Genomic DNA, 13,583 nt, shown 5'->3' with positions numbered 1-13,583 from the left:
TCAGACCCCTGTGAACACTGTCACACCTCCCAGTTGGAGGAGCTGCATCTTCCTGCTGGAACCCACCTGATCCTTCTGCTCCACATCTGGGAGCTCCTCCAGGGGCCAGGCTGGGGAGGATCTGCCCATTGCAGAGCTCAGGGAAGGGAGATCCTACCTTCCACCGGGCAGAGCAGTCCAAGAAGGGATTTTTCTGCATCCTCAGAGCTCCAGACCACCGGCTCTGAGGCCTTCTTCCAGGGAAAGTCCTGGAGACCCCAGGGCACAGCAGTGCTGGGGGGTGGCACGGGCAGGGAACAGCTCCCAGCACCCAAAGCCTCCTCTGCCCCTTCCTCCTGCTCCCGGGGAGCTCAGGGGTCACTGAATGCTGGGGAACTCTGGGATTTCCTTCTCAGGCTGCTCTCCCCACCACGGCCCCCCCAAAAATCCAGCTCTGCCTCTGCTCAGCCAGGAGATCTCAGCCTGGAGCTCCAGCACTGCCCCAGCACCACCTTACACCCACAGACCTGACAGGAACCCCCCAGACCTGACAGACCCCCCAGCACCCCCTCAACACCCCGGGCTCAGATAGACCCCCCCCCAAGACCTCCCCTCAGCACCCCCAGACCTGGCATACCCCCCCAGATCTGATACACCCCCAGCACTCCCTCACTTCCCCAAGACCTCACAGACCCCCCCAGACCTGACAGACCCCCCCCCAGCATTCGCTCAGCACCCCAGGCTCTGATAGACCCCCAGCACCCCCTCACCCCCCAGACCTGAGAGACCCCCCTAGACCTGACAGGAACCCCTAGACCTGACAGAGCCCCCCAAGGCCTCACAGACCCCCCCAGGTCTCCTCTCAGCCCCCCCAGGCACTGCCAAACCCCCCCCCCCCCCCCCACATACAGCTCTGGGCTCCCCCAGCCCCGAGGGAGCCCCTGCACCCGGGCACGGAGCCACCAGCCCATTACAGATTACACGTGCAATTAATGTAATTACAGATGCTTAATTAGCCACAGCAGGGCGCTCTCTTAACAAAGCACATTAATGACAGGCGATGCTGTGCTGGGAGCTGGAGGGACAGATGGAGGTGGGGACCATCCTCTGTCCCAACCCCGGGGACAGCACGGCCTGGAGGGGACTGGGGTGACACCGGGGCTGGGACAGCCCTGCTGGGGGGCTCAGAGGGGAAACCACCCCAAAACCCAAAACCCCAAAAGCACAGGAATGGTGGAGCATCCATCCAGGATCTTTGGGGTCCAGGGAGGCAGAGCTCAGAGCCCCCTCTGCTGCTCCATGGTGTAAAACTCTGTGGGGTGGGATGGAATGGGATGGGATGGGATAATGAGATGGAACATTATTGGGATTGGATAGGACATCGATGGGATGGGACATTAGTGGGATGGGATGGGACTATGGGATGGAACATTATTGGGGTGGGATCCATGGGATGGGATAATGGGATGGGATCCATGGGATCCATGAGATGGGATGGGACGGGACAGGACATTATTGGGATGGGATGGGATAATGGGATGGGACATTACTGGGATGGGATGGGACTTTATTGGGATAGGATGGGATAATGAGATGGGATAATGGGATAGGATAGGACATTATTGGGATGGGGTCCATAGGATGGGATGGAATGGGAAAATTGGATGGGACATTATTGGGATGGGATAATGGGGTGGGATGGGACATTATTGGGATGGGATGGGATTATGGGATGGGACATTATTGAGATGGGATGGGGTGGGATGGTATCCATGGGATGGGATAATGGGATAGGATGGGATCCATAGGATCCATGAGATGAGATGGGATGGGACGGGACAGGACAGAACATTATTGGAATGGGATGGGACATTATTGGGATGGGGCATTATTGGGATGGGACATTATTGGGATGGGATGAGACAGGACAGGATGGAATGGAGATAGGCAGCAGGGAAGCTCAGCCTGGGGTGACGGAAGCCCGAGGGACAGCTGCCCTGTGGGGGCCATGGGGACAGTGTCGGTGTCCCCGGGCTGTCCTTACCCTCTGCTGGGGACACACCGGGTCCCACAGTGCCGGTGGCGCTGGGGGGCGGCGGAGGGGGCACAGCTCTGCCAGAGAGGAGCAGGGACAGCTCAGTGACCATGGATGGTGTCCCTGGAGGCGCTGCCACACCAGGATGGCACCGACCCCCTGGCACTCACCGCCCTTCCTCAGGTGAGCAGCGCAGGAACCGCACGGGGGGCAGGCGGGGAGGGGTCCAGGGCAGGTAATGATGGTGGAAAACCACGGCCTCCTCTTCCTCCTCATCCTCGTCCTGCCAAGGCCCTGCCAGCGCCTGGGGAGGTGGACAGAGGCAGGGCTGGGCCGGGGCTCCCAAAGCGCCACTGGCCGGTGTAGTAAATAGGTATGATTGAAACAGCAATCAATATTGATGCAGCAATTAATATTTGGAAATAATAATAAAACAGTTAAAAGGTATAATGCCAAGCAAGAAAGGGAGAGGAGGGGCTCCACCGCCCCCCCTTTCCTGCAGATGTTCAAGGACAGGAAAAAGCAAGAGATAACAGTTACTAAAAATTAACAGAAAGAAGGGAAAATCTGGTTGGGTCCCAGGAAAATGCCAGCCATAAGAGATTTATTGCTTTGATGCTTAAATATAATATTATGTTAATCTTGGCTTGGTGCGCATGTGTAACCCAAGGGTGAATTAAAGGACATCGAGGAAGAGGAGAGGCCTTCATCAAAAACGACCCCCAAAGACTTGTGCGACCACCAAAATGAGTGGTGGCGCATGCGTGGTAAAGGTGGTGATGAGGGCAGAGGTAGAAGTGTGATGAATCGAAAATGGGAGGAGATGGCATTGACACATGGCATATAAAGGGGAAATCTTCGCTTAGGAAGCTTGTACATGAGGTGGCAAGGGTCCATGACCCCTGCACTCCCTACCCCGCAGTTATCTTTTGCTTATGCGCTATTATTGGAACCAAATTATCCCTTATTTTAATCAAATAATATTGTCAATATTTGAAGTGTATCCGATTCTATATATTTTCTAAACTATTCAATTAAAATTGCTGCTACCTCTAATATTATTTTGCCACAGACATCTTTTAATGAAAATCCTTTCCTTAGGATTTTTCTTCCTGAGAAGCTGAGAGGCCTCAGGAACAAAATGTACACAATGGTTATCTGCTGCTGTGGAATGCAACAGGTGCATCTGTGATTGGCCCATCTTGGATGTTTAGAATTAATGGTCAATCACAGCCCAGTTAGCTTGGACTCTCTGTCCAAGACACAAACCTTTACTATTCATTCCTTTCTATCCTTATCTTAGCTAGCCTTCTGAGATGAAACTTTTCCTTCTATTTTTTTAGTATAGTTTTAGTGTAATGTATATCATAAAATAATAAATCAAGCCTTCTGAACATGGAGTCAACATTCTCATCTCTTCCCTCACCTGAAAACCCCTGTGAACACTGTCACATTATTTGGTTTTTTTAATGATGGAATAATTGGGCAAACATGACACCGGGATCACACCCAGCTGCTCCCACTGGCTGGGCTCAGTCCCAACAGAGCCCCTGGGGGACACGGGGGGTGGCAGCCCCACAGATGCGACCAAACCCCGTGGGAAGAGCCTTTGATCTGCTGAGAGCCAATTGGGCAGGGTCCAGTCCTGGCCAGCCCAGCCCTGGTGGCAATGGGAGGGCAGGGCTGGGTGCCAGGAGGTGCCAGCTGGCAGCGAGCTCAGCAGCTGCCACAGCCCAGCCCTGCCCCAAAAGCTGCATTGTTCCCCCCAAGGAGATGAAATGTTGTGGTTTGAGATGGATTTTTAAATGGCAGCCCCTGCAGAGCTCTTGATGGGTTGGCCTGTGTTTCCAGAGGGTCCCAGCTGGGCAGAGCCTCTGCCCAAGGCCTGGCTGCCGTCTGAGCTGTCAGAGCTGGGTTCCAAACAAAGCCCCAAAACCCCAAAGGGCTGCTCTGAGCTGGGCTGGGACCACCCAGGTGCTGCCCCCAGAGGGTCCCAAAGCAGGACGTGGTGACCCTGAACAGCCCTGGGGGTCTCTCTGCTCCCTCTTTCATCCTTTTTCCCCCTCTTTGGTCCCTCTGCCCCATCTTTGGTCTCTCTGTCCTTTCCTTGGTCCCTTTCCCCATCTTTGGTTCCTCTGCCCCCTCCTTGGTCCTTCTGCCCCCTCTTTGCTCCCTTTGCCCCATTTTTGCTCCCTTTGCCTCCTCTTTGTCCCCTCTGCCCCCTCTTTGCTCCCTTTGCCCCATTTTTGCTCCCTTTGCCTCCTCTTTGTCCCCTCTGCCCCATCTTTGGTCCCTCTACCCCTTCTTTGGTCCCTTTGGCCCCTCTTTGGTCCCTCTGTCCTCTCCTTGGTCCCTCTGCCCCAAATTGGTCCCTTTGCCTCCTCCTTGGTCCCTTTTACCCTCTTTGGTCCCTCTGCCCCTTCTTTGCCCACTCTTTGCCCCCTCTGCCCCCTCTTTGCTCCCTCTACCCCATCTTTAGTCCCTTTGCCCCCTCTTTGTCCCCTCTGCCCCCCCAAGCCTCACCTGGGCTGGGGCTGTCCCTGCCCCGAGGGGCATCAGAGCTGCCATGGCCAGGCCGTGCATCACCAGCTGGTGCATTTGGGAGCCTTGGATCACCATCAGCTCCATCAAACCTGCCCGAGGGTGGGAGATTGTGCGTCAGAGAGGGAGCAGAGGGAGCAGGGCCTGGGATCAGTGCCCGGGATGGGGCGGCCCCCAGGCTCCTCCCTGTTCCCAAGCAGTGGGAGCACAGCCAGCCTTCCCCCACCCCGCTTTGGAAGCCTCATGTGGTGTTTAAAAATTATTTTGTTTGGCTAAAACTTGAAAATTGCCACATTTGAGGCTTTTCTTCCTTGCTGGCTCATGTGGGGGAGCTGAGCAGTGACAGCAGGGACAGGGGCTGTGGTCAGTGGTTAATGGGGCTGGAGGGACCAGATATTCCTCCCATTCTGGGCAGAGTTTCTGCAGCCCTGGCAGTGCCCAGGGCATTGAGGGGCAGAGCACCACGTTCAGAGCATGCCAGGCTCAGCCCCACGCTGGACATGAGGGGCAGTGTTGGGGAAGATGGAACAGGAAAGCCTTATCAATATGATTGCCTGGCAAAAGATTTTGAGAATATGGAAACTATAAGTGAAATTGAAATGAAAGCAAGCTTTGAGATCCCTCAGTTACTGAACAACTGGAAAACAATGGTGTGGCCGGCTGAAGGTGATCCCCTTTTGATGGAACAACACCCTCTGCTTGCAGACAGGCCCAAGGGTCAGAGCAGACCCTACAGCTTGGCAGAAGGGGCCCAAAGAGGAGTTTTTAGGGTTTTAAATGTAACAGTGTGGAAATGTAATGATTCTTATAGGCTGTATGTGAATGCTATAGGATTTGTATCTTGTACTAGATTGGTTAGTGAGAATCAGAATATTCAACACAGAAGAAGAATTATTGTATTGGAACAGGAACTTTGCTGTCTTTGCTCTTGCCTCTTTTACTCTTGCTCTTACCTCTTGCCTGTTAGCTCTTACTTTTCTATGCTCTTACCCCTTTTATTCTCTCACCCTCTCACCCTCTCTCCCCCTCTCTTCTCTCAGCCTGCTCTGAGCTGTGTTTGGCAGCTCCCAGCAGGGCCCTGCACCCAGGCCCTTTGCAATAAACCCCAAGTTCCACAGCCTGGCTGCAGAGATCTCTCGTCTCTGTTCGTCCTGACCATCCTACCCTGATGCTCTTACAGGGCAGGGGTGAGCCCAGGACTCCAATCCCCACTCCTGGGATCCAGGGAGGAGCAGGGTGTGGATGCTCAGTGCCCCCTCAGCTCCTGCCGCTCCCTGTTCCCTTGGCTGGAGGCCACACTGAGGGTGTGAGGCTGCTGAGGCCCATCCACGTGGAGAAAGCCCCAAATCTGCCTCTGCACCCCAGAAAAACACCCCCATTTTCTGCAGGTGTGAAATTCCCATGGAAAATTCTTATAAACCTGCTGGAATCCCCTGAGATCCTGCTGGCTTCATCCACCCTGAGCAGCTGTGGCTGCCCCTGCATCCCTGGCAGTGCCCAAGGCCAGGTCTCAGAGCAGCCTGGGACAGTGGAAGGTGTCCCTGCCATGGCAGGGGTGAAACTGGACGGGCTTTGAGCTCCCTTCCAATCCAAACCATTCTGGGATTCTCTGGAGTAAAAAAGGGTTTGGACCACCCCATAAGGGCTCAGAGCCAGATCCCCAGAGGCTCCAGAGGTGCCAGGCTGGCTCCCAGGACACAGGAGGTGGCTGTCCCTCCCGGCAGGAGCACCCCAGCACCCCAGGGACTGAACTGGGGTGGGACACGGGGTGCTGGCAGCTCTGGGTGGGTCCACCCATCCCACCGGGGCCAGCCTGGCTCTGTTTGCTTCCACACTGATTTGAAGCATCCTTTTCCCCCTGATTTTTAAGGATTTCCTTGGATTTTTAAGGACAGCTCCACCTCCCCCCTCCCCACAGCACAAGGTGACTCTGCCTGTGGTGTGTCCCCAGTGATGACAGCTCTTTGTCCCTGCTGTCCCTGGTGACCACAGCCACTGTCCCTGCTGTCCCCAGCGATGACAGCCCCCTGTCCCTGCTGTCCCTGCTGTCCCCACTGACCCCAACCCCTGTCCCTGCTGTCCCTGATGTCACCACAGCCCCTGTCCCTGCTGTCCCCAACCCCTCACCCTGATGTCCCTGGTGTCACCACAGCCCCCTGTCCCTGCTGTCCCTGCTGTCCCTGGTGTCACCACAGCCCCTGTCCCTGCTGCCAGCCCCCCCAGCCCAGATTTCAGTCTGGGGGTACCCGGGTGGATTAAGCCCCCCCGGGCAGGGGCACAGCCCAGGGCTCCAGTCCCTCTCAATCCCACCTTGCAGTTCCAGGAGTCTGTCTGTCACACCCCGGTGTTCCCTGGGGATGGATGGATGCCAGCAGGAAATGGGGGTTTGGAGAACAAAAACAACAGAATTTTGAAACCCCCCCCCAAAAAACAAACAAACAAACAAACAAAAACACACCACCAAAAAAACCCACAACAACAACAAAAAAAACCAACAACAGCAACAACAAAAAAGACCAGAAAAAACCAAACCAAACAAAAAACCCCACCAAAAAACAAACAAAATAAACCCAGAAAACACCCAAAACCCCCAAAAAGCAACAAAAAACCACAACAAAAACAAAAAAACCCACAACAAAAAACAAACAGAAAAAAACCCAAAAAACCACCAAAAAACACCAAAAACCCACCAAAAACTAAGCAAAAAAACAAAACAAAAAAAACCCCAAAAACAACAAAAAAAAAACCCAAACAAACAAAAACAACCAAAAAACCCAGAAAACAACAAAAAAACCCACAAAAAACCCACAAAAAAGAACCCACAAAAAAACCACAAAACAAAAAACTAGAAAAAAAAAACAAAACAAAACAAAACAGAAAAACAAACACAAAAAAACCCCAAAACAAGCAACAAAAAAAAAAAATCAACAAAAACCCTCCCCCGCCCTCCCCCAAAAAATCAGTAGAACAACCAAAAAACCCCAAAACCCAAAAACTGTTCCCTGGGAGCATCTTGGAGCCCAGAGTTGGTAAAAGCCCCAAAATTCTCAGCCCGTGGGGCTGAACGCCCACCCGAGGACCCAAGGATGGATGGACACGGCTGAGTGTGGCTCTGCCCGCGGCTGTCCCCCGGGAAGGGCCCGATCTGGGATCTGGGATCTGGGATCAGGAGCGGCTGAGCCCGGCCCGGTTCGGCTCTGCCTTTCCCGGTTCTGTCCCCACGAACCCGGCCCGGTTCGGCTCTGCCTTTCCCGGTTCTGTCCCCACAAACCTGGCCCGGTTCGGCTCTGCCTTTCCCGGTTCTGTCCCCACGAACCCGGCCCGGTTCGGCTCTGCCTTTCCCGGTTCTGTCCCCACAAACCTGGCCCGGTTCGGCTCTGCCCTGCCCGGTTCTGTCCCCACGAACCCGGCCCGGTTCGGCTCTGCCCTGCCCGGTTCTGTCCCCACGAACCCGGCCCGGTTCGGCTCTGCCTTTCCCGGTTCTGTCCCCACGAACCCGGCCCGGTTGGGCTCTGCCTTTCCCGGTTCTGTCCCCACGAACCCGGCCCGGTTCGGCTCTGCCCTGCCCGGTTCTGTCCCCACGAACCCGGCCCGGTTCGGCTCTGCCCTGCCCGGTTCTGTCCCCACGAACCTGGCCGGGCGGGCGGGGGTCCCGCGGGGGCGGCGCCGGGCCCGGGCAGCGGCTGCAGGATCAGCACCGGGCACCGGGAAGGCTCCGGGAACGCTCCGGGCGGCGATCCCGGGGCGCGGGGCTGCGACGGAGGAGAGGAGGGAACGGGGATTGTGAATTCAAGGGTTAATGCGGAGTCCCGGCAGCGGGACAGGGGGGACAGGGGGGACATGGCTGGGGACAGGCGGGACCGGGCCCGGGATGGTGGCGGGGAGGAGAGGGGACGGGACTGGGGGCGGGACAGGAGGGACAGAGGAAACAGGGCTGGCAGGACAGAGGGGACAGGGATGGTGGGAGGATGGAGGGGACTGGGGTGGGGGCAGGATGCAGGGGACATGGCCTGGGGCAGGACAAGGATGGTGGCAGGACAGGGGGACAGGGGTGGCAGGAAGGAGGGACTAGGATGGTGACAGGACAGAGGGGACGGGGCTGGGGGCAGGACAGGGGTGGTGGCAGGACGAAGGGGATGATGGTGGCAGGACAGAGGGGACAAGGATGGCAGGACAGGGGGGATGGTTGTGGCAGGACAGAGAGGATGGGGCTTGGGGTGGCACAGAGGGGACTGGGATGGCGGCAGGACAGAGGGGACAGAAGGGACAGGACAGAGGGGACAAGGATGGTGGGAGGATGGAGGGGACATGGCTGGGGGCAGGACAGAGGGAACGGGGGTGGTGGCAGGACAGGGGCGACACGTCTGGGGACAGGCGGGATCGGGACTGGGTTGGTGGCAGGACAGAGGGGGCAGGGGTGGTGGCAGGACGAGCGGGTGGCCCAGGGGAGCAGGACGGGAGCCCTGGAGATGGGAATTCTCTCTCCCTTGGTTTTCCAGGGACAGCGCCCTCCCATCCTGGGTCACTCCCAGACCCGCAGTGTCCCCACCCCTGGGGACAGGACCCGGGCACCTTTCGGGGTCTGCGGGGCGTTTGCAAAGCCCGTACCCCACCCAAAGCCCCGAGCCCACCCAAAGCCCCTCTCCCAGCCCCTCTCCACCCCTATCCCATCAATCCCGAGGCAGGAGCGCTCCGGGCTCACCCCAAGGAGGGCGGTCCCTGCCCGGGGGTCCCCCCAGAGCCCGCGGGGGCCCCGGGCCGCTCCCCGCTCCATGGCTCGGGATCGTCTCCAGGGCTCCGGACAAACAAACCCGGCCCAGGGAGGCTCGGCCGAGCCAGGAATGTCCCGGGCGGCTCCTCCCGGCGGGAAATGCCCGGGAAAGGCCCTGGGGACACCGGCCCGGGTTGTTCTGGGTCCCCACGGGCTGGGCCTGTCCCCGAGTGTGACAGTGATCACAGGGGTGCCAGCATGAAGAGACGAGGATCTGACTCCATGTTTCAAAAGGCTGATTTATTACTGTGAAAAATTCTTGTATTTTATGATTGGCTTTTTACAAATATTCAAATGAATATTATATGTGTTGTGTTAGAAAGTAATGCTGCGTTAATTCTCTTAAGTACTGTGTTAAATATAGTTTTAGGTTATAAAAATTGTTAAAATAGAAACTATGCTGTGTAGGATTTTTTTTTTTTAAGAGAGGACTCGCAGCGAGATAGCAGCCACAGGACACCTGAATCTTTCAGAGAAAAAAAATTTATTGTTCCATTATCAGAAGAAACGAACTTCTTCCCGCCTCTTGGTTCTGTCAGGATTTGGAGGAAGAAGCTGGCCATGACCAGACAGAATCCTGTGTTTGAATGGAATTTATGCATCATGTATGAAGTGTATGAATATGCAACAGGCTATTGCTTTTAAGGGTTAATCCTTTGTTAACGGGTGTCCATTTTCGGGCTCCTGCTGCCCAGAAAAAGGTACCCTGACATCAGTAACTCTTTGTTTTTATTGTCTCATATTATCCTAATTCAAATTGTGCAAATTGTTATTGCTCCAATTGTATTACTATTTTCATAAGCATTTTATTACTATTCAACTTTTAAAATTTTAAAAAACAAGTGATTGGCGTTTTTCACATTATTTTATATATATCTATATTCGATTAAAGCATAGAAAAAATGCTGAGGAACAAATCTCTCCCAAAACTCTCATTCTGCCCCAGAACGGCACCAGAGACCCCCCCCCCAAATTCCCCCTCCAGCCCCCAAATCCCCCCCCCAGCCCCCCAAATCTCCTCCTCCCCCCGAGCCCGGCTGCCTCAGCCCCTCCCTTGGCTCCAGTCCGGGCTATTTTCTGCTTGATTGGGTTTTTCTCTGTGTTCCTGATTTTCCCGACCCCCTCTGGATTGCTTTTCTGCCTTTTGTTAGAATCCTAAATTCCCATTATTTGCCCGTTTAATTACCGTGCTGCTTCCTGCCCGTTTTGGCAGAGCCGGCCTGGGCTGATCCCGATCTTATCTCCCCTGAGGAGGGGCTCAAACACCGGGATGGGGGTGGGGAGTGCAAGGGAGCCTCGTGCCAGGGACAGGAGGGGTGACAGGGACCTGCTCGGGGTGTCCTCAGCACCCCACGGCAGCCTGAGCCCTCTGGGGGGACATTGTGGACAGAGGGGAGGAGGAGGAGGAGGAGGAGGAGGAGGAGGAGGAGGAGGAGAAGGAGGAGGAGGAGGAGAAGGAGGAATTTCGGAAGTTTTCTGCAATGGGATCAGAGGGATCCCTGCAATGGGATCAGAGGGATCCCCTGGAGTGGGATCAGAGGGATCCCTGCAATGGGATCAGAGGGATCCCTGCAATGGGATCAGAGGGATTTCCTGCAATGGGATCAGAGGGATTTCCTGCAATGGGATCAGAGGGATCCCTGCAATGGGATCAGAGGGATTTCCTGCAATGGGATTAGAGGGATCGCTGCAATGGGATCAGAGGGATCCCTGCAATGGGATCAGGGAGATCCAGCCCCTCTCTGGGCATCACTCAGCGTTGGCAGCAGAGCAGGGCAGAGGCGGGCAGGGCGTGGGGGAGGCTCAGACCGGGAGGGGAGGGGAGGAACGGAGCCCTGAGCTGCCCTGGAGGTGCCGGCACATCCCTGCTGCCTCTTCCCTTCCCGGGACACCGAGAGATTCCCAGAGTGAGCAAACCCCGGCAGGATCAGGCTCGCCCAAGCCTCGGGGGAGATGAAGAAACACTGCGGCTGAGGCACCGCATCCCCCGAGCTGCTGCTGCATCCCGGGGTTCCCAAACCAGCCCAGAGCAGATTGTCACTGCACACCGGGACAAACCCTGGCAGAGAGGGAGCTGCTGGCCCCTGGGCTGCCCGCCATCACTGTCACACTCAGGACACACCTCTGGGGACGCTCTCTGCGTCCGGAGCTGTCAGTGGGTTTAAGCTCCTGTCCTGGTTTTACATGGGAGTAATAAAATGGTTATAAAATAGCAATATAGTTAGAGTAATAAAAATGTGGACAATTTGGGTTAGGACAATATGAGACAATAAAGACAAAGAGTTACAGACAGTCCAGGTACCTCTTTCTGGGCAGCATAAGCCCAAAAAAGGACACCCATTAACAAAGGATTAACCCTTTAAAGCAACAGCCTGTTGCATATTTATGAACTATAATTATTTTGAACGATAACTACAAAAATCCCGTTTCCCTTCCCAGGAGGTCTCACGCTGCCAGCGCTTTGATCTTCATTGTCCCCAAGCTGTCACCAGCCTCCTCTTCCTCGGAATTCCCCTTCCCAGACTTGTCTCCTTCTATAGAGGAAAAGACCAGAAGATGCAGCTGGCGCGGGGCGGGGACGGCAGCTGGCACCAGCGCATTCCCTTCCCTTCCCTTCCCTTCCCTTCCCTTCCCTTCCCTTCCCTTCCCTTCCCTTCCCTTCCCTTCCCTTCCCTTCCCTTCCCTTCCCTTCCCTTCCCTTCCCTTCCCTTCCCTTCCCTTCCCTTCCCTTCCCTTCCCTTCCCTTCCCTTCCCTTCCCTTCCCTTCCCTCTGCTCATCACCACTGTCACTGTCACCAGACACGGCCACACCAAATGGGACCCTAAAAGTCTCCCCCAAATTGGTGATGGGACCCACAGAAACTCCCCCAAAATTGGGAATGGGACCCCTAAACATTTCCCCTAATATTGGGGATGGGGCTCTCAAAAAACTCCAAAAGTCCCCCAAAAATTTGGGATGGGACACCCAGAGACTCCCCCAAAACTGGGAATGGGACCTCTAAACATGTCCCCCTAATATTGGGGATGGAGCTCCCAGGAAACCCCCAAAAGTCTCCCCAAAACTGGGGATGGGAGCCACGGACACTCCCCCAAGGGTATGGGGAATGGGACCCTAAACATCTCCCCTAATATTGGGGATGGGGGTCTCAAAAAACTCCAAAAGTCTCCCCAAAATTTGGGATGGGACCCACAGAGACACCCTCCCACAACATCAGGGATGGGACCCCTAAAATCTCCCCTAAAGTTTGGGTGGGAACTCCAGGAATCCACAAAAATTTCCCCAAAAATGGGGTTTGGAACCAGAGAAATTTCCTCAAAATCTCTCCAAAACTGAGAGTGGGAACCCGAAAGTCCCCCCAAAATTTGGTACAGCACCCCTAAATTCTCCTCAGAATTGGGGTTCCCATTACTAAAATAATTAAAATTGTGACTTTTGAGTCAAAATTCTCCTTACTGAGGGGGCTGGGGCTTTCCAGCAGAGAGAATTCTATAAATGGATTTATTTTACATATCCCCAATACATATTTATATGGATTTTATCCATATTTATATATTTACAGATGCAGATTTTTTTTTTTTTTTTTTTTTGTAAGAACAGCCCAGGTGATGCTTGGGGCCAGCAGAGCCACCCTGGGGACAGCAGAGACACCTTGGGGACAGCAGAGTCACCCCGGGGACAGCAGAGCCATCCTGGGCCACTGGAGCCACCTTGGGGACAGCAGAGACACCTTGGGGGCAGCAGAGACATCTTGGGGACAGCAGAGTCACGCTGGGGACAGGGCTGGAGGGACCGTCCCTGTCCCCGCCAAGGGATGTGACCTTCGCACCCCCCACCCCATTCCCGCAGCCTTTCTCCAGCTGTTTTCCAGCTGTTCTCCATCCCGGCTGCCCCGAGGGGCCGGGAGGGGCTCGGTGTCCCCCTGGGGGTGCCGAGGGCGGTGGTGCCGAGGGTGGGGGGGCAGCGCCAGCCCGGGGTCCCTCCCGAGCTGCTCCATCCATCCCGGCGGAGGGAGGAGCCTCCGCATCCCCGAGCGGTGACACCGAGCCCGGCGGCGACAGGGACAGGGACAGGGACAGGGACAGGGACAGGGACAGGGACAGGGACAGGGACAGGGAAGGGAAGGGTCCGGAGGGACACGGGACAGGACAGGGCAGAGGGAGGTGCGGGGCATCCCCGGAGCCCCGGGCCGTGAAGGAGCAGCCGGGCTGTCCCCAGACCCTCCTTTGGGACAGAACCGGGACCCCGCTGCCTCAGCC

At 55.7% G+C, this 13,583-nt stretch overlaps 1 protein-coding gene across 1 annotated transcript; it reads right to left on the bottom strand.

Moving 5' to 3' along the window:
• On the bottom strand, nucleotides 1-9,329 carry PRR29 (proline rich 29). The gene is made up of 6 exons (XM_059489330.1): nucleotides 9,258-9,329; nucleotides 8,187-8,454; nucleotides 4,538-4,647; nucleotides 2,185-2,318; nucleotides 2,024-2,091; nucleotides 1-110 (listed from the first exon to the last, which is right to left on the bottom strand). Exons 1-6 carry the CDS (start codon nucleotides 9,327-9,329, stop codon nucleotides 1-3), a joined length of 762 nt encoding a protein of 253 aa, XP_059345313.1.
• Nucleotides 9,330-13,583: the final 4,254 nt, after the last annotated feature.

Source organism: Ammospiza nelsoni, chromosome 26, assembly GCF_027579445.1.
Source record: "Ammospiza nelsoni isolate bAmmNel1 chromosome 26, bAmmNel1.pri, whole genome shotgun sequence".
NCBI lineage: Eukaryota > Metazoa > Chordata > Aves > Passeriformes > Passerellidae > Ammospiza > Ammospiza nelsoni.
This window is presented reverse-complemented; position numbering and strand designations above follow the sequence as displayed.

Bases quoted from the DNA above. Each gene is read 5' to 3' on its own strand.
- PRR29 (XM_059489330.1), bottom strand. From the start codon at position 9,329: ATGGAGCGGGGAGCGGCCCGGGGCCCCCGCGGGCTCTGGGGGGACCCC. The intron at 4,648-8,186 runs GTTCGTGGGGAC...ACCCTCGGGCAG, and splicing joins ACCCCCGCCCGCCCGGCCAG to GTTTGATGGAGCTGATGGTG. The intron at 111-2,023 runs GTAAGGACAGCC...GATCCTCCCCAG, and splicing joins CGGTGTGTCCCCAGCAGAGG to CCTGGCCCCTGGAGGAGCTC.